The 25,439-nt window shown below is 35.1% G+C and overlaps 1 protein-coding gene across 1 annotated transcript; it reads right to left on the bottom strand.

Moving 5' to 3' along the window:
• Positions 1-20,019: 20,019 nt before the first annotated feature.
• On the bottom strand, positions 20,020-23,954 carry LOC131074604 (receptor-like protein EIX1). Its single transcript, XM_058011248.2, has 2 exons — positions 20,503-23,954; positions 20,020-20,313 (listed from the first exon to the last, which is right to left on the bottom strand). Exon 1 carries the CDS (start codon positions 23,798-23,800, stop codon positions 20,504-20,506), a length of 3,297 nt encoding a protein of 1,098 aa, XP_057867231.2. The 5' UTR covers positions 23,801-23,954; the 3' UTR covers positions 20,020-20,313; position 20,503.
• Positions 23,955-25,439: the final 1,485 nt, after the last annotated feature.

Raw genomic sequence — 25,439 nt, 5'->3', positions numbered from 1 at the left:
ACTAGTGAATCTAAGGCCTTTAAAGTCTAAAAAATCAAGAACCCTAATTGGAAGGATGACCAAGATGCAAACAGGGTTGCCAAGTTGCAAACTTGGTATGACAAGTTTGTTTTGATGTGATATGTCTCTAAAATCTATGATAGAAGGATTTCAATGGACCTAGGTGATGACAAATCTAAGGTTGAGACTTTAATAGCTAAGAGTATCTGATAAATATACAACAATATCTTGTAGATATTCAATAAAGTCTGGCGAATACATGAGGGAATCTAATAAAAAAATAGTGTTATGTCTCAGTAACTCAATTCTGGTGTCTATTTGTCTAAGTCTATCTAAAATCTTGAGAGTGTTACAAGATTTGAATGTTTTGTGATCAACGTGGTAAGAAAAAACATCAAGCAAAAGAATACACTTGTCTTTAGCTATTTTGAGACTCTCTAAGACACTAAAAATAGTAATAAAATAAGGGAGGCCTAGAATGAATCCCAAGGAAAATTGGCTAAATGGGTCTCACAACATATAAAAATAGTCATAAGTAAGCACAATGCAGAGTAAAAAAAGATGTCACTTGACTAGGCCCTAGCGATAAAAAAATTCCAAAGTTGATAGCTAGAGGTCAAGTGGCACATGCCTGGTAGCATAAGCTCAGCTGACAAATGGTTCACCTTTCCTCTTACCCCAAAAGGTTTAAAAAAAACTTATTACACAATGTATTTCTATCTTACAATGGGAGGTGCATATGGAGTGTCTTCATGGTATGATATGCATCCCTTGCACCAATCAAGTGATGTCAATGGGCTTGCCTCTAAACACAAACGGGTTCATAATACATGCTTCAAGAACACTTGCACCTTACCTTTTATACATGTGGATGCTTAGTATATTTCAAACAAGATTTACATGATCAGACCTAAGCCCTCACCGCCAAGTGTCCTACATCGCCAAGGAACACTAGTGCATGTGCGCCAAGTACATGCCAAGTTTGGACTTGTGCTTTCTTTTTCATCCCTTTGTATAGCTCATCAGAGATATGTGCTTAAGATCAAACCCTAAGGTGATGAAATCCCTAGGTAGGCCTCCTACTAAAAGAGAAAATTGGGTGTTGTTACATGTTTCTCTTGCACCCAAGATCCACAAAGGCGAGGGGAGAGGATACATGTGTGTAAGTTGATAAAATTGGGATTTCATAGTTTAACTATGTAAATAAGGAATTAAACTATTTCCAATAAACATTACATTAAGGAGGAAATAAAATAAATAGATTCAACCTCTTGTGTGGTGAAAAAGGTTGAATGTTGGTTGACTTCTACTCCTCTTTAGTGGGGGTTGAATTGGATAACAAAATTATGAATGTTGAGTACTATATCTATAGCTAAAGATGAAAAATTGAAGTAATTTAACATATATAGGTTATTATATATTAAATATGAAGTTATAACTATAGAGTTGATATGAGGAAAATAATCAAAACCTATGATCAGAATCTAGACATGAAAAATTGGGACAAAGTAGCTTTGAGAAAATATATCCTCTAAATGTTGGATACAAACAATTTTTATTGATTTGGAACCAGAATACTACTCAAAATCTACCCTAGAAATTTTATAAAATAATCATGAAACACTATAGTGTGGGTCAAATTTGTCCTCTTCTTTTTGTGCTTGAAAAAGCTAGAACTAATCATCTGTGTCTATTCTACTTGATTGCAGATTTACAACTATTGAACCTATCACCTACACATAGAAAGAAATGAAAGATATTGGGGATAGGGGTTTGCCTAGGTCAAACCCTAGGTTTGGAATTAACCCTTGAATGAATTAAAATACTAAAGTAAATTGTTGAATAATATACACGTCAAATCTACTATAGATGATTGTAGGTTGATGATGCAATGGTCTTTGAATGTGATCACAAGTTTCGATGCAATAACATGACAAAACATGAATGACCTAATCACAAAGACATTCTTGCATGGTGATTAATTTAATTTGATGCTCCATGGTGTATAGATCTTGAAGGATGCTTGAATAATATGGTGGTATGAAATGGCACCTTGATGCTCAATGAATGCTCGTAGATTTCAGTGCTTGGAGGTGGATGTGAATTGAATGTGGTGGATGCCAAAATGAATTAGAATACTATTCTTATATATGGTTATCAATGTATTTCTCTAACTAGGCCGACCTCTAACGGTCCAATTGAGACAACATGACCTAAAACCAATGGGTGGGAAATATGCACTAGCCTATTCAAATTTGGGTGCGGCTTGGGAGGACAAGGGCACTCTAGGCACCATTGTCCACCCAAAATCAGGTGGATAGGCTAGAGATGGTGTGCACATAGCCCAAGACAAAGGTTTGAATCACCATGTCAATAGATGACATTAGTTTCAAGGTAAAAGGCTAAAAATAAACTTAAATGAGAGCAAAAAATGGTTAACACTAAGGCAGGGGCACAAAAAGTAGCATAAATTGTATAGGGTTACAAATTACAATGCTACAACATCTAACAATTTGGGTCCACCCAGAGATATGCATGTGCACCAAACACAATAAATACTTGTTCATTCACCTTTAAAAAATGAAATATGATCTAATATATTGCAAACACATGATGCAAAAAGTATAAAGAAGGTTAAACTTGCACTTACAAACGATTTTTTTTTTTTTTTAAATGATTTTTAGCCTTTTAGATAAATAATAAATTAGTTGTGTCACTTGTTTTTTATTACGGTAAAATCAGGTTTTGAAGGGACCTAAAACCCTTTACAAAAGGTTAATCACCAAGATAAAACATGAAAAGCATAACATTATTTAAAGAAAAATGCTACTAAAAGAGAAAAAAGCAGAGAAAAAGGTAGCCCAACTCTAGCTAAAAACCTATTAAAAACTAGATAGAGGCCAAAGACAAATTTAGGCCAAAGTCGTAAGGGTCTCGGCGACCTTTGCCTCCAGCTAATTCATGTTCTAAGCCACTTTCTTGAATACTTGGATCTCCTACAAGGGTTTATCAACTTTCCTCTTCAAATTGGCCCGCGTTCTCTTGCCTGGACCCTTTGACTCATCATTTCCTAAATTTCCTTTTCCAAGTCTAGCTCCATGACTAAGTTGCTTTGATATCTAGTTGTGTCATTTGTTAATACCTAGGGTTAGCATTAAAACAATTAAATCTCTTAGATGAAGAGAATCAATGGGATTTGAGGGTAGGTAAAGATGAAGGGAGGAAATTAAGAGGTGAAAGTTGAAAGATAAGGATGAATAAAATTAAAAGGTTAATTTGAAATCAAGGGATATGATTAAATGATGAGCTGACTTTGGAGAAAGCACAAATTGAATAAGCAACCAATTGATGCTTGTTACATGCCTATGAATTTAGATTGTGATCCATGTAAACAAATTGGAGGACTAGGATTACAGAGGAAAAAGGTGAGTAAATTAATTCAATAAATATAATTATTTATTTAATTAATAGAGTAAAGGACTAGATAAATTAAATAAATAATAAATATTTACCTAATTAAAGGACAATTTTAGGTGTCTACTTGTATGTATGTATGCATACAACTGTGTCTGTAAAAAATGAATTGCCTTTGTATTGTTGCACAACATGTTGTGATGACTGATCTGTGTAGACGCAAAATATTCTAATTTATCCTCATTACTCCAACAAGGCAATCCAAGAGTCAAAAGTATACCATCACCATGACCAATTCCTATCCTCTTTGATGAAATATTATTCACTAGTGAGGGTTTCCAATCTGGACTGAAACCAAGATGCACAAATGTTGAATTGCAATGAATGTGGCTTCCATAGTGATCTCTTGAAATCTACAGTAGAGGACATAAAAATATAACCATGATCTCCTACCTATCATGTTCCTTTATTGATTGTAGGCTCTTGTCTTTCTCTCTCCAGAAAACAGTTCTATCAAACTCTCCCTAATATTAGAATGATTTTTATGGTCAACTTTGTTTTGTTACATAAAAAATATTTATTTAATGTACGAAAGATTACTAGTTTTCGTACTATCACAAATTTTCCACTATAATTTTTAAGTAATACTGCAGTTAAGGAATGTGGTAGTTATCAAAATGAGCGTGAAAATATCTAGTTTGATATAGTTTTTTATTGTTTAATTTAAATAATGCTATCTTAAAAAAGTGTAGTGAGTAAACTTTACTTTAAGATTTGAACACAAATCTTTATTTCATAATAGATTTTATTATTTAAAAAAGTATTATAGTAAAGAAGTGATAATTATTTTTTATATTTGTGAAATTTAAATTCATCTTTTTATTTTACAACTTTCATATTTAAAAATTATAAAATAGTTAATGAAATATTTAAATTAAAATAATACAAATATGATTATGATTAAATTTTCAAAAAAATTATGTTAAATTTTAACTTTAATAATTATATAAAAATTAAAAAATTATTTTTATGGAAAAATATGTTAAGATATATTATTGCTATTTAATTAATAGAATTAACAAATATCTAATAAATGTAAAATGTCATTGTTTATGTCATAGAAGGAACATTTGCATGGTCAGTTATTGAAAAAGTTGCATTCAATGTTGTGATAACATCACATTTCTTCCTCTAATATAGAGAATAAATAACATATTGAATTTGAATGAGGAGTTTAGGTGGGCACTTTGGGTAGGGAGATTGACCGAAGATGTCTATGACTCAGGTCGCTGGTAGTCTGCAGGGCATGCGACATGCTGGATAGGAAGGGCAAAGGACTGCAAATTACCACGGAGGAGATGTAGTCATTTGTCGTGAAAGGGGTTTGAAGACTTTGTCGTTTGTCGATGTTGGGGTTTTGTCGAATGCCACCATTGGTTTTGGTGCAGTTGCGTCTGTTGGGTAGAGGTGGATTGGTGAGGCTTGGAGGTCACAACAAGAGAGACGATTGTTTGATGGTAGGTTCATTCCTATTGCAAATGCCATTTCCATTAAGCTGAAAGTGGAGACAAAAGAGGAAATATATTATAATGTTTCTTTGTTTTCCACACAAGGTGTGATATGTCGATTTATGGGTTTTAGGCCTAGCCTCCCTTGATTGCATACTTGGATCTCAGAACATTGAGAGACTCTCATTACTAGTAAAGTTCATATTTACCCCATGGCTAAAGGGTTTTTTATTGCAAATTTTGAGAATGATCAAGATAGAAATAAAATCTTATGTGATCATTATTTTAGCTAGGAGGACAAATTTTTGTTGATGATTAAACCTTGGCACTTTTATTTCAACCCTTCTTCTAAAACGTTTAACAAGGTCCCGATTTGGGTTCGGCTTCCTGATATCCCCCTTCATTTATGGGTTGATCCTCTTTTAGAGGAAGTGGGTGAAGCCCTTGGAGATTTTTTGATGTTGGATGATGAATCAACTGATATTTTTCACTCCACCTTTGCTCGCATTCTAATTGAAATGGATGTTTCAAAAGGGTTACCTGCTGAGATATTACTAAAATCTTCTAAAGGTTGTTGGGTTCAATTTTTGGACTATGAAGGGATACCTTTCCGGTGTAGAAGATGTTTTAAAACAAGTCATGCAGCTGCACAATGTAGATTTGAGAAAAAGACAATGATGACTATGTGGTGGAAAGGTGCTTCCAAAAAAAATTATACGATTGAGAAGATATCTTAGCAACATAGGAGTTTTTATTAGGTGGTTTCGATGGATTCATAGGGTCTTGTGGCATACTCTCAAGATGTCACAAATGGTGAGGTTGTTGAAGCTATGCAAGATTATCATGTTGAAACCACTAAATAGAGAGGGAATGGGCCTCAGGCTACAAGTTCTTGTGATAGCGTTCTAGCTATCAAATTTGGTGGCTTTTCTAACAATATCATGCCTATAGAGTGGAAAGTTGATGACATCTATGAGGCAGTGGAGACTCTTTTTTTAGGCATTCATTCTCAGGATAATGGTGGTCTTTTGCAGGCTTGTCATGGTAAGGAAGCGCAAGTGGAAGGGGGTTGGATTTTTGTTAAGGGTGAGAAAGATAAGTTATCTAAGCTCTCTTTTGACATGACTCTCTACTCCCACAAGAGCAACTCTAAATGTAAACTTCTTGATGGTTCTTGGTTGGAGGCTGGTTTTAGGCTGGTTGTTGGTTGTTCTTCTTGCAACTTTTGTTTTAGGTTGTGGGAGCCTATTTTTAAAACCCATGTACATGGCTATGGGAGGAAAAATAACCCATGGTCGTCTGGTGCTTTCATCTTCCTTTTGTTATGACAACATTCTGGTTGAGGGTTCCAAATCCATCCAAAATCTAATTGTAAAGGGTTTCGGGTCCCTTCAAAACCTGCTTTTGCCTTAATCAAAAATAAATATCTAATAAATGTAATTTAAATAATTACTACTATCCATTCAATATAATATATGAAAGAATGTTTATGGTATGATACATAAATATTAAAATATAATCAACATACATTTAAAACTATGAACAAAATAATTGTTAATTAATATTATTAAATATAATTAATAAATTTTAAATAATTTTAAAGTAAAATAAAATAATTCTTTTAGGGAAGGTAGAGAGAGGGAGAGAGGTAGAGGGGGGGAGAGAGGGAGAGAAGAGTGGGGAGGGTGGGAGAGAAGAAGGGGTATGGAGGAAGAGAGGGAGAGAGAGAGAGAGAGGGAGAGGGGGGAGAGGTAGAGGGAGGGAGAGAGGGAGATAAGAGCGGGGAGGGAAGGAGGGAGAGGGAGAGGGAGATGGAGGGAGAGAGAGAGAGAGAGAGAGAGAGAGAGAGAGAGAGAGAGAGAGAGAGAGAGAGAGAGAGAGAGAGAGAGGGAAGGTAGAGAGAGGGAGGGAGGGAGAGGGAGGGAGAGAGAGGGAGAGAAGAAGGGGGATGGAGGAAGGGAGGGAGAGAGAGAGAGAGAGAGAGGGAGAGGGGGGAGAGTAGGGGGGGGAGAGAGGAGGGGGGCGGAAGGGAAGGAGGGAGGGAAAGAAGGAGAGAAGAGAGGGGAGGGTGGGAGAGAAGAAGGGGTATGGAGGAAGAGAGAGGGAGAGTAGGAGGAGGGAGGGAGATGAGAGGGGAGAGGGAGAGAGAGAGGGGGGGAGGGAGAGGGAGAGGGAGGGAGAGAGAGAGAGAGAGAGAGAGAGGGAAAGAAGGGGGGGGAGGGAAGGAGGGAGAGGGAGAGAGAAAGGACACATGACACTATATGACTGATCTCGATTGTGACTATAGGAATTACAAAAGAAGAGAAAGAGGGAGGGAGAGAAGAAGAGAAAGAGGGATGGGGTATGGATGAAGGGAGAAGGGGAGAGAGAGAGAGAGAGGGATGGGATATGGAGGAAGGGAGAAGGGGAGAGAGAGAGATAGAGAGAGAGAGAGAGGGAGAGGGAGACGGGGAGAGAAGAAGGAGGAGGGACAGAGGGAGAGGAAGAGATATCGAATTGGGACACAATATGAACCTTAGAACATAATATGACCCCTAACAACATCTAAGGGGTCATATGACACTATATTATCCCTTAGCACACCATAGGACCTATAACAACACCAAATGGTGTCCTAAGGGGTCATAGAACACCATAGGACCCTTTAGAACACCATATGGTGTTGTTATGGGTCATTGGTATCCCGAGGGGTCTTAAGGGGTCACAGGACACCATATGACCTCTTAGGAAATAATATGACCTCTATGACACCTAAGGGGTCATATGGTGGGCTAATAAAATGATATATTAAATTTAAAGTTATGAATAAAACATCATACAACGAGACTCCAAGCGAACAAAAAATGAGGCTTCGCTAAAAAGAAAGTGTAAGAGCTTGACCTAACCCTAAGACTACTACCTAAGTTCTAAAACATATGATACTATTAAATTTGCAAGGTTATAAGACTGATCTTGATTGTGACAATAGGAATTACACACTTGATTTCTTTCATGGGTATGTACCATTCCAAGTTGTTTGACAAGTGATGATCATCATATACTACCACTGCCATGCATACAACAAACTTTAATTTCTTTAGGTGACAGGTGTTGTGTAACAACATGGGAACTCTCGCATACCCACCACTATCATTCTACAGGACATCATCTGTGTTACTGTCCCTCTTTCTCTTCCTACATGTTGTTTCCTTCTGAAAAACATATTGCAGGTACTCTGACTCATAATGTTGCTTTGTTGAGACTATTTTCCACATCTGCTCAGCTCATTAAAAGCACATTCGAGAAGAATATTGCTGCAGGTTTCCTTGTTTGTCATGGTAATACACTCGTTGTTCAATTTCAAACCCTATTCCTCCTATTCAATATACACACAGAAATCCATCAGTCAATTTTCTTAGGAGAGCACACATGATAATAATCAAATGGGAAGTTGCAGACAAGAAATAAATTCACTTACTTCTATAGAAGTGCAGACACAGTTGTAGTGGGGTATGGAGGGAGTGAGGGAGAGAAGAAGAGAAAGAGGAATGGGGTATGGAGGAAGGGAGAAGGGAAGAGAGCGAGGGGGAGAGAGAGAGAGAGAGAGAGAGAGAGAGAGAGAGAGAGAGAGAGAGAGAGAGAGAATACACTTACATGTGTATATATATGTTTAATATATTATATATATACATATATTATATATTATACATATATACACATATTATATATACAATATCATATTATACACATATTATATATTACATATATTATATGTATATACACATATTATATATAGAATATCATATTATACAATAGTGCGTATGTGTTGTTTATAGGAAAACGAGCGTGTACGCGCTGCTTACACCATAAATACCCCGTATGCACTTTTTAAACTTGTAGTACCCCATACGCGCTTTTGACTGTTTAGGCTTGGAAATAGGCTTGGATGACAAAGCTACAGTTTGGATGTTTGATTTCCCTCCATTTCTCTCATTTTTGACGTGTTTTATTTTATCAACTTGGTTTATCGACTTTGTCATCATCAGGTTTACACTTCATCAAGTGGTTATTTCTAAAATTGCCACCATATAATTTTTTTTCAATTTGAACAACAATAACATATTATTATTTAATTTCTTTTGCCAGTGTCTCCATAGTTCTCATAGACATAGGTGCACCATTTTTTGAATAACTTTTGATATAATTATCCAAATTTTAAAAAGTTTATATATTATTGTCGTGCACTTGATTCTTTACAATTTTTAAAAAAATTGTATTTTCGATTTGTTTAGTGCAACTTATACTTCGCGCATGAACAGGTACCTAATTTTTTAGGATGTGCTCGATTGGAAAAATCATTAAAAAACAAAAACTCAACAAAAAATTACAAAAAAATAAACATCTTCTAGTGCTCACTCTTAGCTATGTTTCTCTCAAAGGATTTGTCAAAATACTAAATCTAACTATGACTTTTTTTATGCACACATCAGACACTATGTTATGTTTTTCAGAAAAAATCAGGGTCAGTTTTTCGTGCGCGAAAGATTTGACCCCCTTAATCTTATCCGATTTTGAAAACGTTTAGTAGTTTGGAAACTAGATTCAGAGTACTACAATATTTGTTGTTTTATTATCTTCATATCTTAAGTGGATGACTTTCAAATTTTTCCTCCAAGTTCAAGTTCACCTGATTTCAGAAAAAAAGTGTCCACTTATACCCCCCTTCTTTACCATCATCTTTGTGCACTTACCCATTATATTAAAAAAGAGTATAAAACTATACATTAAAGTGAAATAAAATTATTCTTAATTAAAATAAATAAATTATTGCTATTATATAATCTTATTTATTATACTACTATCAAAAAGCCATTTGAAACTCAACTTTGATGATGCTTCAGGGGTAATCTTGAACCATCTGGTGCAAGTTTCATCATCAAAAATGACAAAAAAGAATTGTTATAGGGGTCAATAAAACTTCTTGATAGCACCAATAGTGATGCTAAGTATGGGGTTCTTCTTGTCAGCCTGAAACAATGCATGGAGAAGATACTTCAACAAATAGATATTGAAAGTGATTCTCTCAATGTTTTTAGACCACTAATTTCTTTTAAAGATCCAAGTTCGAAATCAACCACATGGTTGAATAGGATCTGTGAGATTCTCGATGAAATCAATTATACAATAAAGCATATATACCATAAGGCAAATAAAGTGGTTGATTATCTCTTAAATCATGCTATCGATCAGGATTGTCAAGCTATTATTTCAGATGCATCCACTGTAGAACCATAGCACAACAGGATGTTAACTATATTCCCTTTGTAGGCATCACATGGTAGGATAAACAAGACATGAGGGCAAGACAAAAGAAATCCATATGATGCTCGTAAGATTCAACAACAATATACTTTGGGATTTGGTCTAAGATTATTGAATCAAAATATTGACCACCATCTCTAGTATCTCTATCTATAAAGATTGGCTCGAAGAAAAAACGTGACCATTAAGAGTACATGAAGGTAGGTACGGTGGGTTCTTTGACATCAAATGTGGATGAAGTGGAGTTCATCTCCATCCCCAAATGTAAATGCAAGTGTTCACAGAGGTTTGTTGGGGAGTAGTTAACGGAGATTTTCAATTATAGTGGTGAGGTTGAAGAGGGAGTCATACGCGGAGAGATCATAAATCTCTCAAGATGGGTGGACCCAAAACACAAACAAACACAAAGACTATTGTCTCAATTCCCAAACAACTGGGAACACACCCACATGATTAAATATAAAGCACATAAGGAGACATGCAAGCTTTCTTTCTTTCTATTAAACTGGCTGGAAATTACAAAATACATAACAAATTGTAAACACTAACTACATATTACAAATCTTACAGGCAGTGATCAGGAGCTTCTCTGTTCTACACAAAATGGAGCTTCTTTGAGCTCACTACAAATCTGATTTGCTCACTTGGAGCTACACACAGTCAGGGGAAATCAGGAGTGATCTCTACTCAACTGATAAGCTACACACTGACACCTACATGCTTCTATTGTAACTTCTATTCTCTGCACTCACTCTAGAGCTGCACTACTTCTTTGATCTGTCGATCTCTCTGAACTGGACTGACTTGAGAATGTTCTCCCTTTTGTCACTTTTTTTCCATTCAAAAATTCCCCCCCAAATTCAAATTTCAAACATTCATCTACCTAATTTAATTCCTATGCAATCTATGGTTCATGTCAGGACCAGCTAGGTGAAAATCCCAACCAAATCTCCTCCAAGCTATTTTGCTTCAACTCTCCTCTAACAGGTAAGTGGGGAGAAATCTGTTGGGGGTAGACTAGGCTAAAGGGAAATAATGATTCTAACACCCCCCCTTTGTCCCAAGCCAACAAAATCAATCAAAATTTAAATCGACTATGCCCAAATTTCTCCTTAGGCGCACGAAGTTGTCTTTGCCTAATGGCTTGGCAAAATGTCTTCTAGCTGCTGCTCAAACCCACAAAATTGTGATTTTATTTCACCACTCTCAACCAAAATTCTAATGAAGTGATACATGATTTCAATGTGCTTGCTTCTTCCATGAAACACAAGGTTTTTTCTTAATACAATCAATGAAACATTGTCACACAAGATCATTTTTGCATCCTCTTGGTCTTCCTTCAAATCTTCTAAGATTCTTCTCAGCCAAATAGTTTGACTTGTTGTTGCATTCGCTACTATATACTCAACCTTAGTTGTTGATAGGGCAATAATGGGTTGCTTCTTATAAGCCCATGAAATTACACCTGAACCCAAATGAAACACATACCCAGATGTGCTCTTCTTATCATCTACACTTCTTGTTCAATCACTATCTATGTAACCAATCAGCCTAAAATCACTTACAATATTATATAAAATTCTATATCCCTTAGTGCCATTCACATACCTTAGGATTCTCTTACCCACTTGCCAATGAGTTTCCTTTCAATTCTCCATAAATCCGGAAATCAAACTCATTGCATGCATTATATCGGGCCCAGTTGCTACCAAATATATCAAGCTTCCAACCAAACTCTTATACCTGGTCGAATCAATGTTGTTGCTACAATCTTCCTTGCTCAACTTAAGACCTACATCTGTTGGTGTTGGTGCACGCTTTCTACCATGCATTCTAAATCTCTTCAAGATCTCATTAGAACATATTTCTTGAGATATAAAAATACCATCATGCATTTGTTTTACTTCTATGCCTATAAAATACCTCAAGGGACCTAAATCTATCATTTCAAACTCTCTTTTCATGGCCTCTTTAAAATCAGCAATGAGGAAGTCATCATCCCTAGTGAAAACTAAATCATCAACATACAAGACAATAATGAGTATCTTATCATTAGTTGTCTTGATGTAAAGAGTGGACTCGCCATCACCTTTTCTAAAGCCATTGCTTATCAAATATGAGCTGATCTTGTTGTAACATGCTCGTGGAGCTTGCTTTAGCCCATAAAAAGCTTTCATCAACCTATATACCTTGCCTTCATTACCCAGAGCCTCATAACCAAGTGGCTACTCCACATAAACTTCTTTCAATACTCCATTAAGGAAGCCGAACTTCACATCCATTTGAAATACCTTCTATTTGTGTTGAGTTGCAATAGCCATGACTGCCCGCATGGTCTCCATTCTTGCAACAAGAGCATACGTCTCATCATAGTCTCTCCCAAGCTGTTGTTTGTACCCCTTGACTACTATTCTTGCCTTATGGCACTCTATTCTGCCTTGGGAATTGCTCTTGGTCTTGTAGACCCATTTAACCCTAATGACTTTCTTGCTGGGAGGCAAATCAATTAACTCTCAAGCGTCATTCCTCTCTATTGTATCTATTTCCTCATCCATGGCCATTCCTCTCTATTCCACTATATGTTTATTGTCTTGATTGAGCTGATATAATAACTATCTCATGACTGTCTTTAAGCCCTGTAGATGCTCATAATTGTTTGGTGTTGCTCTTGATGATTGAGATGACTGTCCCTTAATGTCTGTTTGTCATCTTTGTACCTGTTCTTTGATGATTTGTTTCTTGGAGCACTGTATACTTGCCTTTTTCTCATATGGTGGCTTTAGTCTCCTATTGATCATGGGACACAATTTTATTCATTGTTGTATGTGTTGAGATTGGATGACAGATTTTACCTGTCATTGAATGCCAATATATGGGACCATGGATACGACTTTGTCTCATGTTTGATAGCTGATTAGTGTCATCATGCGAGTAACTACATGTATGTTGAGCTCAACCCCTTCGAGAGCCCATTTTAACCCACATACATGATGGGTATGAACTGAAAACCTATACCTGCACATGAAACAAACAAGTTAGATAAAAACATGGTTCTTGCTGACATCTCGTGGCATCTTTTCTGCACTATTTTCTCTTCTGTTCTAAATCTAATATAGCAATGTAGGCACACTAAGAGTAGCGTTGTGTATGCAGGAGTGAAAGGAATGACCTGGAGCTCTAAAAAAACCATTTATCTCTCTGTTTCAGATCATCTCATGGAGTGGACAGCGAGGTGTTCTAATCAACGAAGACTCTTCTTCAGAACTGATCACCCTATCTAGGTAATGATGGGTTCTTCCTTTCCCTTCTTTATATATTCTTCTGCTTCTTTTATGTTTGAATTTCTATGATTGGTGTGATCTTTTTTCAGCTACTCCCACGACTTGCGTGGGATCTTGTCAACAGTTTGTTTTTTATAAATAAAAATGTATTACATGCAGATGTTTTATTCATATATATCTTTCTTGATTCAAACATTGCACATTGAAAATAAGATACTTGCATGGTATACATATTTATTTATAAAGATAATGAAAACTTTTGGAAGAATTTTGTGTGTACCTTTTATCTCCACTACATAAGCCCTGTAATAAGTCACCAAAATTTTAGGTGTGCTAAAATTTTGGTAAGACCTATAATTGAGTTTAAGGTTATAACAAGAATCGTTCGGTTGGAGACCGAATACGCCTGAATTATTTGAGAAGGATGAGCCATGAAATCCTAGCCAAAGATTTAAAAGATAAAAAGAGGGTAATGGGAGGCTTACGCAGTGAAAGCAACTTAGTAGCAAGCTGTTGGAATGGTAAATTAATTATAACTAATTTCATCAGTACAGACAAGCTAGTAATTGCAGGCCCACCTCACCTGTCCATCATTAATGTTAGCCTTATCTTATTTCTTGATCAGTCCAACCTTATCTCTAGCTTCGTACCCATTATAAACGCTGTAAAATGACCACGACCATGACTTCAATATTTTTAACACAAGCTGGTAGGTGCCAACGACTATGACTTCCATTGAAGTGGTAAAACGCAAATCCAGAAATTATTTAGAAAGTGTATTGACTTTACACGAAGATTGTTACTACGTAGGTAGAGTTCACACCGAACATTAGTGGGCATTTGTCGTACAGTAAGATGGCAAGGCGAGTAAAAATGTTCATGGGATGAAAACCTAGTATTCTCTTTTTTAAGAATGTCGGTGTGGAAAGAATTCTTGGGCATTTGAATTCTCATCCGGAGCCGGGTCTTTTTGGTGGGGTCAATTTTGTTTGTATAATTATATTCATATTGATGTTCAATCATTTGATTCTTTGGATAATAATTGAATGTAATAGAAAATAAGTATCGTATAAAGATACATTTAGATTACATATCATATTATTTGACTTCTCATTCAAAACCGGGTCTTTTGGGTCAAGAGATTCTTTGTCAATTTTATTCGTATACTATAATCCATATTGATGCTCAATCACTTGTCTCCTTAGACATAACTGAGTGAGATAGGAAACAACCACATTATAAAGATACATTTAGATTACGTATCATATCTTTTGAATTCTCATCTGAAGCAAAGTCTTTTGGGTTAGGAGATTCTTTGTCAATTTTGTTTGTATACTAAAATCCGTATTGATTTTCAAACATTTGACTCCTTAGACACGATTGAGTGAGATGGGAAACAACCACATTATAAAGATACATTTAGATTACATATCATTTAATAAATATATATTAAATTATTAATTTATTTTTTATAATGTTTGAAAAATATTTTTGTTTAATTAAGTTATATATTAGTGATTTGGTAAGAATTTTAATTTTAAAATTTATTTGTTGTATGTTGACATCAAAATCTTTCATGATTAAATTCAATTTTTGTTTAATATTTATTTTGATTAATTATTCAATTCTTGTCTATATTCAATTATTTTGAAATTTGCATCTTTTTGTTGTTATTTACTTAACAATGTTGTACATAAGATTTATGTAATGCATTTGCATAAATAAATATGTTGAATCATTGTATTGGAAGTTTGATATGTTTCTTGAAGGGTAAAATTTGAGTCTATTTCATAGTGTCTTGACAAAGTAAGAATAAAAATATGGATTATAATATGTCCAGACATATGTGTGACAGTGTTATATATAATTTAGTAAAATTTAAATATTTCATATATAACTTTGAGAAATAGTTGACTCATATTAGTTTCATATTTGACAAATAAATATCAAATTATGAGTAAAATATATATTAATTTTTTGTAGATGGTAAAATCGAAGTTTCAAATGGACAAAATCCTTGCATAAAAGCAACAACAAAATTGTCTAGTGATAACTAGACTATAACAACATTATAGCATTATAGTAATAACAATTCAAAATAACATTAATACAAAAAAATAAAAATAGAAACAAAATAAGGAAACAATCATTAGCATGGAGCAATTAAAATTCATCCAAACAAATGAAAACATCTCATTCCTCACATCTCACTCCTCTTATAGTACTTTGAGGTGTTTGTCCATTGAAACTATCATCTTTGTTAGCCTCTTTAATTAACTTAGTCTTATTTTCTTTGGTTCTTGCACAAGGAACATCTCATGCTTGAGTTGAATGGAATTCACTTTGTTCTAAAACACCTTAATAATATAATTGGTTAAGTTTCTAATAGAGCCTTTTTTTTCTAAGTCCACTAGTTCCTTCCTTAGGTTCATTTTATAACCATTTCCTTCTTAATAGCTTTGATGATAATATAATTGGCTAAGTTCCTAATAGAGGCTCTTTTTTTAAAGTCCATTAGTTTCGTCTTTAGGTTCATTTAACAACCATTTCCTCCTCAATAGCTTTGATCCTAACATCCTTTTTGGACATATCTAGTTTTACATTTCCAACATCCTCCATAGCATCCCATCTTTCATGAGTGATTTTTTTAGCTTAATTTTGTTGATTTTGATTAAAAAAAAGGTAAAACACTTCTAGTGTATGTTGACCTCTTTACACATGTTTCATTTATTCCATATGTTGATAGGTCAATGGTAAATGCCACAAATTTAAAATGTTAATAGATCAATGGTAAAGGCAACAACTTAAAAAGGTGAGGAAGTGAATACCAAATTACAAGGCTCATCTTGGGTACTAGGAATTGACCTCAAACTTTGACATATGCTCTTCCACATTGAAATCTTCCTACATACTTTAAATTAGTTCATAGAGGGTTTTATGTTAACAATGCTTCAAATTTTACTGGGTCTAAGGGGGTTAAGCATTGATAAATCCCCTAAATAGAGTGATTTAACATATTTTTAACAAAGGTCAAAAACGTCTAGCAACCATGCAATATGTGTATTTGTTGCTAAGTGTGAATATTGAAATAAAATAAAATTCTTAGATGTGCTTCTTGGGTGTTGATATATACAAGAAATAAGAGTTCTTAATTCTCAATAATAGACATCTAGATGTCTCAAAATGAATTGAGGTCTACCCTTTTATGTAATACCCTATAGTATAATTCAACAATAATTTTATGCTTCAAGTTAGCACATAATGGTTCTTGGAGGGGGATAAAATGAGACCAATTTTAATATTTAATTATTAAAAAAAGGATCAATTTTGTGTCACAATATAGAACTAAGTGGGTGAATGCACAAACTAATAAAATTAAAACTAGTTTCTAGAGATGAATGGAGGTAGAATTGGGATAAGTACATGTTACATGCAAAATTTTAGTACAAGAGAATTAAATTACTATTCTATTTTTATAAAGGGTTTCCTTGTCAAAAGAAAAAAATAAAAAGGAAAAGCTTAACATATATAATTTTCACCATCATATTAAGTTATCACTTTAACTTCAATGTGAGTTATTACATATATTCATGTCAAGGTAAAGCAAATACTCAACATGAAATTAAAATATTTCATAGACTAATAAAATGATACATATATATGTTTCTCATTAAATAATTATCCTTGTAATAAAAAAAATATTCAAAACCTATAAGACGAAAAGTCATCTAATTCATTAGAGAATTTATCAATAATTTAAAATAGACATGCTAACATAATTTCATACAATGTAAACAATATATTTGTAAAACTTAAATGTATAGGTAGCATGGAATTAGTGACTATAACATCAAAGGAAGAGGAGTAACTCTTGGTAAGATATAAAGGGTTGTGAGGTACTATAAAATGTATTTTGTGTCATTTATAGAGTCACATATCTATTGTATACCATTTAAGTAGCCTTAAAACTCTTTGAGTATATTAAAATTAGTTATAAAAGTGTAAAATGTTATACACTAAAAAAGATAAATGTTGGAATATTAGATTAGTTTATAATTAGTTTTCGATAGATTAATAAATAAAATATGTAATTGCTAAGAGTTATTTGTTTCCATAAAGTAGTTACAAATAAAATGATGGCTTTATAGAGCTAGTGCTATGTTCCGTAACACCCATTATGCATGAAGGTAGTGGTCATCAAAATGTATAGTGGATGATGGTGAAGAAATAATGAAAAGCATGATCAATTTTATTTCCCTCATGCTTAATTTGATTGCAATTTATTATTGTGTAAACATAATTTCATATTAGAATACTTTCAAAAGTGGGAAAAGGAAACAAATTGTGAAAGGGAATGAGTAGTCAGCGCTTAATGTGGTGTTTAAGCCCAGCCCTCTCTGCTCAACGTTGTGGTAAGACACAACACTCTGATAACAAGATTAAATTAAATGTGAAGCTGAGTCCCACTCCCACTCCCACTCCCCACCACATATCATCTCTGCATTGTAGGAGAGCTTGTTAGACATGGCTTATTAAGTTCAAGAAAACAACTAACGTAATAGGGACGTGTTAATCAATCATCAAACCCTATCCCTATTATGGATTCGGGTTAACCCCTTTTGAACGGTAGTTTGGTCTACCCCAATTTTCTATACCAGACTTGGGTTACTGGTCTTCATTAGAATCTTCCTATTCTGATTGTTGTTGAAGTGCAACTTGTCGCTCAATTGTCATCCATCTTTCTTCCAGTGTTTCGTCATCTAATGACATGAATACAGGGATATCGTTGTTGTGGATCAATGATCATTGGTTGGGACTGTGTTTGGTAGGTGGTAAAGATACAAACAGGGTTTCGAGTTTGTGGATGCGCCCATTCATAGAGACCTCGTAACTCAATGGTGTCCTCTTGTTGTATTTCTGGTCCATAGGAGGCAAAAAAAAAATATGTTAATCAGATTAGTTTGATAGGAATGAAAAGTTACCTTGAAAAGATATCCATAATTGTAAATTGTAGGTATGAGTTGATGATCATGTGGATAACCCCTCTGAAATAAGAATCAACATGGTTCCTATACATCCAATGTTCTTAATGTTGTCTACGGATATGTGTGTTGTCGAGTATCTTTGTAGGCCATTCAAATGCAGTAGCACTAGTAGCGGTATGTTGTAGATAACCTCAAATTTCTTTATCTACTAGTTTACATGCTTCCCTCTGTATAATTTTAGATGTGTTCTTTTCTTGCAATAAGATCAAACCCTTTCACACAAGTTTTCACTCAAATATAGATTAATATAAAAAACCCTCTACCTAATATCTAGAAATTCCAAGGTGATCAGACTTGATACTAAAAGAAAAGAAGCCAAGTGCACATAAATTCTTCTTGAACTAATCTTAGAGGAGAGTATTGTGTCGGTTAGATATATTCACAATTATAGAAAGGATAAATGCATATAAGAAATCAACAAAATCATTACCACAACAAAGATGTATGTGAGGAAAGCCTTTAAGGTGAAAACCCCTTCTTCAAAGTAATTCAATGTATTATTTAGTAATCTAAAGTAGGTATAATACACTCGTAGAGATAGATTTTATAGGAGTATCACCAACCAAAGATTTGGTGTAACTTCAAGAGCATTATAGTACCTACAAACTCACTATCAAGAGTTTTATCTTGAGCATCCTATTAATAAGAGAATCACTACACGGAATCATCAAATGTTAATTATAAAATTATGAGATAAAACCACGTAGAAAAGTAGTTCTCAAATACTTAATTAGAAAACCAACACTCGCATCCTAAGATGAGCTAAAAATAATGCATTCCTTTCAACTATCATATGTGTGTTACAATCCACTCACTAACTTGAACATTATAGCTTGTTTCTATGTTTTATATATTTTAACATTTTTTTTATGTAAGAGGCCCAACTTCTAAAAGTCACAAATTTTGATCTAGGAAGCCATTGGGACCCTTTATATTTTTTTATTGTAGATCTTGAAAAGATCTATGCAACATGTATCCCTAGAAGTGATGTTAACAACTCATTTTTTTTTCCCCACAAAAAAAGTCTATAGCCTACAAATTGAGTACTTCAATTTCATAGTCCAAAAAATTGCATTAATTGGATATAGTTAATATAAGGAGCAAGGTTAATGACATCAAGAAAATCAAGTGCTATACACCAAAGTTAATGAAGTTTAGATCCATAGGTGTGTAGATTGGTTCCTTAATTGTGAATGTGACGCTGAACAATAAATATATATTTTTAATATGAATGCACTTATCTAGTTATTTATTGAACACTAATATACTAACAATTCAATCGAAATATTTGTCAAAAACATTCTTCATCAAATTTAAAACTAGATAAATTTATTATTTTTTGATTTATTTTAATAACATTTATTTTTATTTCATTATGAATCTCAATTTTATCTTAATTTTTTTTATCATTATAACTATCTTAATCTACCCTAAAATACTAGTATGATATATTACCCGCGTAAAATATAAATCAAATTTTACAGAAACAAAAATTTACAACAGATCTACTCAATACAACGATAAATGCGATCGTATTATTTTAGCAGCCTTCATTAAAAGAAAATGTTGAGCAAAATAAGAGAGAAAAGCTTAAAAGTAAGCTAATAAACTTCTATAGTTGTATCACATGTCCAGGAAAGACACTCAAGTTTTTAGATTTCCAAGGAGAAAACCGACGGTGCGGTCGATCAAATGTATGCAAAGCTGAGTCCACTCGCACTCCCCACCACGTGTCATCTTATTCATCACTTTTATCAACACTCTCTGCGTTGGAGAAGGCCTTGTTAGACTCGGCTTACTAGGCTCTAAAACATTAGCTAACGAACTTTAAAAAAAACGAAAAAATGAAATGTTATTTTGGCAGCTTTACTACATGAAAGGAAAATATTTAGCAAATTGAGAGAGAGGAGAGAGCTTAGAGCTTAAACTATAGCAAACAAACTGCTAACACACCTTAGTTTCTGAATCTTTCAAAGAGATAAACGATGGTGCGATCCATCAACTTTAAGCATCTTCTGCCCAGTGTTTTGGAACAAAACAAAATTCCAATGACAAGATTAAACGCAACTGCAAAGCTCAGTCCCATTGCCAGTCCCCACAACACATCCTCTTCTACATCACTTGTATCAGCATCATTATTCACCCCTTCTTTCATCTTTGGCTTGCTTTCATCCTTTGGCGAAGGCGACCATGACTCTTTCAGTTGTAAGCCGTATAGACCTGAATTATGTGAGAAGGATGAGGCTTCAAATGTTAACAACTGCCCCCCTATAGGAATCATTCCTGTAAGATTATTGTATGACAGATTCAAGTAACTTAGGAATGTGAGAAGCTGCAATTCACTAGGAATTACTCCAGACAGTTGGTTTCGCGAGAGGTCAAGGGACTCCAGCTGTGCCATGTTTCCCAAGGACTTGGGTATACCACCATCAATATGGTTTCTTGAAATATTAAGAATGATCAAACCAATCAGAGATCCCATGCCTTGAGGGATATGACCTGATAATCTATTGCTTGATAGATCAAGGCATCTTACCAAACGCAAAGCTTTCACATACTCTAGCTCTAATCCTTTGCTTCTGATGATTATTTTCTCTACATATTTTGAGCCATTTATCGACCCAAACTCAAACTCAAAGAATTCTGTATACTCTGAGACATTTGACATACCCTTCATCTCTGAAATGTTGCCCGGAATGATCCCTGTAAAACTATTCATTGAAAGGTCTAATATTTGAAGATGCAGTAACTTGCTTACATCAGCAGGTACATTTCCTTCGAATCTGTTTGATCTTAAGATCAAAATCTTAAGATTAGGAAGCTTTAGAATCCAATTTGAAGAAATGTTCCCTGTCAGTATGTTGTCTCCCACATCTAATATCTGCAACTGGCTACAATTTGCAAGTGTTGGCAGAGTTCCATTTAGACGATTTCTCCTGATTTTCAGTGTTTGTAGCGAAGTCATGTTTCCCAACTCCGCTGGCAACTCACCTTCCAAACAATTGTTCCCCAAATTCAATACCTCAAGATAACTGCAGTTTACAAAACCTGGAGGAATCTTACCTGTAAGTCGATTATTTGACAAATCCAGAATCTCTATAAACCCCCCTTTACAAATTGTGGATGGAATGCTACCACTGATATTGTTCTGAGACAGAGACAGGTAACTAAATTGATACTCGCCAATTTCAGCTGGAATGGATCCATAAAAGTGATTTTCAGACAGGTCTAACGCAACCACTGAAGGAGGAGGAAGCGGGAGCGGACCATGAAAGTTATTGTGATGCAAGTCCAGAATCTTTAATGCTTTAAGCCCCATTAGCTTGGAAAGTAAATCGCCTGTAAAACTGTTATAAGACAGGTTGAGCTTTTGAAGAGGAAGGGAATCCCATATCCACGCAGGAATATTACCCCACAATCTATTGTCTGACAAATCCAGATCGGAAATTTGAATTTGAGTTGATAAGAAGGCCGGGAACTTACCCTCCATGTTACATGATCTTAATTTCAATGTTCTAAACGAGTTTTGGGGAACCCAAGTCGGACTGACTTTCACAGTTAACGCATTGTTTGAAATGTCTAGAGATACCAGACTGGAGAAATTATGAAGGTGGGACTCTGTAAAGTTCCCGCTCAACCGATTAGAGGTTAGGGAAAGTACCTTCAGTTGAGATAGATTTGAAATGTTGTCAGGTATTGCATCTGTTAACAGGTTGTTGCTGAGATCAAGCGTCTCAAGGTGAAGTAGTTGACAAACGGAAGCCGGAATTTTGCCAATCAAGTGGTTATTGCTCAGATCAAGCAGAACAAGGGACTTGGTGTTGGCCAAGGAAGGAATTGTGCCGTTCAGTTTATTGTAGCTCATATCAAGGTGTGCGAGGGAGGTAAAATTCATGTCATGGGATGGAATGGCACCGGTTAATAGGTTCTGCCTCAAGTGAACATAACGGAGCTTCCCAAATGCACCGAACAACTTAGAGGGTATGTTGCCCTCCAACTGATTGTATGAAAGATCGATAAGGGCTAAAGGAAATGTTCCTAATGGATGCTTAGCGCCAAAGGATGGTATACTTCCTATTAACATGTTATAAGAGATATCCAACATTACAAGTCCTGTAAGATTAGCAATGGTGGGAGGAAGCTGACCTTGGATTAAGCAGTTCGAGAGATCCAAGAGAGTTAACGAAGAGATGTTGGCAATTGAATCTGGAATAGCTCCTCCTACATTCGTTGTTGTAAGAACAAGGCTCTTAAGCCTGGTAGAGTCTCGCGGCAGAATGGTTGAAAGATTCCCTCCCAAATCCAGATTGGCAGAGAAGTCAACTTCTTGCAGGTTTGGAAGGCTCAACAGATCAGAAGGGATGGAACCATTGAGGTCACAGCTGCTAAGCTTGAAAGAAACCAGGCTGGAAAGGTTATGTAAGGGAGCAGGTATGGACGAGAAGAAAGCATTGCCACCAAGTTGGAGGTGGGTTAGACTGGTGAGATTTGCAAGGGAAGGGGGAATTGGGCCAGACAACATACAGTTGTACATTTGAAGACGCCTGAGGCTGTGCATGGTGGAGATAGCTTTGCCCCATTCATCGCTTGCCACTTGCATCATATTGACCCCGTCGAGCAGCAGCACCTCTAAGTCCCTCATGTTTCCTATCCACATCTGCATGTCTTCAATTGTGATGGAGGAAGAGGAAATGTAGTAATCTGTGGAAAGATCCAAGTAGCGCAAGGTGGACATGTTGCCCAACTCCCTAGGTGTCTTTCCCCCAAATCCAGCATTTGACAAGCTCAGATAGCGCAAAAATTTCAGCGTGTGGAGTTGCTGAGGGAACCCAACACCACTGAAGTTGTTGTAACTCAAATCCAAGACTTGTAACATCTTTAGAGAAAACAGAGGAGAAAGAACGTCTTTTTTATTACTCCCAACAGAAAGCCTAGTGATCTCGGAACGAAAATCAGAGGTAGAATTCTGCTGAGCCATAGCCGGATTGTTGGCGAATGGATCGCGGAGATCCAACTGAATGACATGCTTTGCTGTATTATCACACTGGATTCCTTCCCAGTGGCAACAGTCAGTGGAATTATTCCAAGTCTTCAGTCGACCAGACGGGTCGTGAAGGCCTCGCTTGAAATCCAAAAGGGATTTTTTCTCATTTTCTGGACAACAAGATACCCAGGAAATCTGCACCAATAGCAAGGTGCAGAGCAAACTCACTGGCAAACATGCCCTACAAGAAACAACACGAGAACCCATTTAGCAGAACAATATGAAGCAACGAAGAACTAGTTTTTAATTTGTCCACGGATACACCACGCATAGAGTCCCATGAAGCAATTGGGAGATTTAAACGATAAAAAGAGGATAAAGGCAAGGCTTATGCAGTGGAGGAAACTTCTTTGCAAGTTGCAACGTGCCAACGACCACGAGTTCCATTGACGTAATAAAACTCAAATCCAGTTATTTAATTGCAATTAATTCCTATTATTCTGACCACATAGATATTATTTAGGAAAAGTTATGTTGGTAGGGCCTTTTTAGTTGTATTGAATTTCCACGAACGTCGTTAGCGCGTAGAGTTCACGCGGAATCAAGATGAGAATGCGAATGAAAACGTGGCGTGGAATTGTATGATAAGAAAACCTGGCAAGGACGTAACTCAAGCGGTGAGTGGAACGGATTGGAAATTATTAAGAAAATTGGTTTGGAAATGTATAACTATTGGATTGTAAAAACCCTCTATTTTGATACTAAATGAAAAGAAGACAAGCATATAAAAATGCTTCCTAAATTAATCTTAGAGGAGAGTATTGTGTCAATTTTAAATCTTTAGAATTATAGAAGAGATAAATACATATAAAACATTTACAAAATCAAACCAAAAAAAGATGGATGTGAAGAAAGCACATTAATGTGAAAAATATAAGGTATATGAGCAATCATAAAAGCCAAACATGAAAATTTTCTACACAAAATAATATTGCTTCTATATTCCACACTCTCATTCTAGTTCAATACATATTTATAGGAGTGTTATCTAGACTAAATTATAATAAACTAGTATAGCCTCTTATAAGACAATGAACGTGATGCGTTGAGTTCATATCAATAGAGTTGATAGAAGAGGCAAGAGAGGGATATAGATAAACATATAGAAATAAAATATTTAAGTAGATTTATATTGATAAAGATTAAACTTACTCCGTTTCTAGAGTAAATATGTTATTTTATAAATTAAAAACAATTTTTTTAATACAGAGTTGATAGAAAAGGCAAGAGAGAGATATAGATAAACATATAGAAATAAAACATTGAAGTAGATTTATATTGATAAAGATTAAACTTACTTTGTTTCTAGAGTAAATATATTTATTTTATAAATTAAAAATAATTTTTTTAATATTCAAAATTGTCAAAAGACATAGACAAAAAAATATGATTGTTAAGGAGGTTTGAACTTGTAACCTCCCCATTACCATTCTAAGCCTCCTCCAACAAGCCAGTCAACTTCCTTGTGAATGTTGTGGGGTCAGTGTTTTTACTTTGTTAGCACCGATAGTTATTTTTAAAACATCTTCAGCGGGGGTTGAACCCCCAACTGACCCTTTGATAAAACTTTCTTGCACTGTTACGCCACCGAAACCATTTCTCAAAGTTTTTCTAAATCATTTTTATCTCAACAACCCATTCTAAATAAGGCTAAGTTGTTAAAACCAACCCCAAATTTGAACAAGGGGCCAACAAATTTGTAAATAGGTAAAGGATATAAACATATTATATAGGAGCTATAAGGGGTTATATTTGTTAGTTTCTGCCTGTAGGAAAATATAGCAGAGGCTTCAAACAGTAAACAATGATTAATCATTTCTCCTTTAGCCAATCAACTTTGCCCGAA

The sequence above is a fragment of the Cryptomeria japonica genome, chromosome 7, assembly GCF_030272615.1.
Source record: "Cryptomeria japonica chromosome 7, Sugi_1.0, whole genome shotgun sequence".
NCBI classification, from domain to species: Eukaryota; Viridiplantae; Streptophyta; class Pinopsida; order Cupressales; family Cupressaceae; genus Cryptomeria; species Cryptomeria japonica.
The sequence above is the reverse complement of the archived record's forward strand: the minus strand, read 5'-3'. Positions and strand labels throughout refer to the sequence as shown.

Bases quoted from the DNA above. Each gene is read 5' to 3' on its own strand.
- LOC131074604 (XM_058011248.2), bottom strand. From the start codon at position 23,800: ATGGGTTCTCGTGTTGTTTCTTGTAGGGCATGTTTGCCAGTGAGTTTG.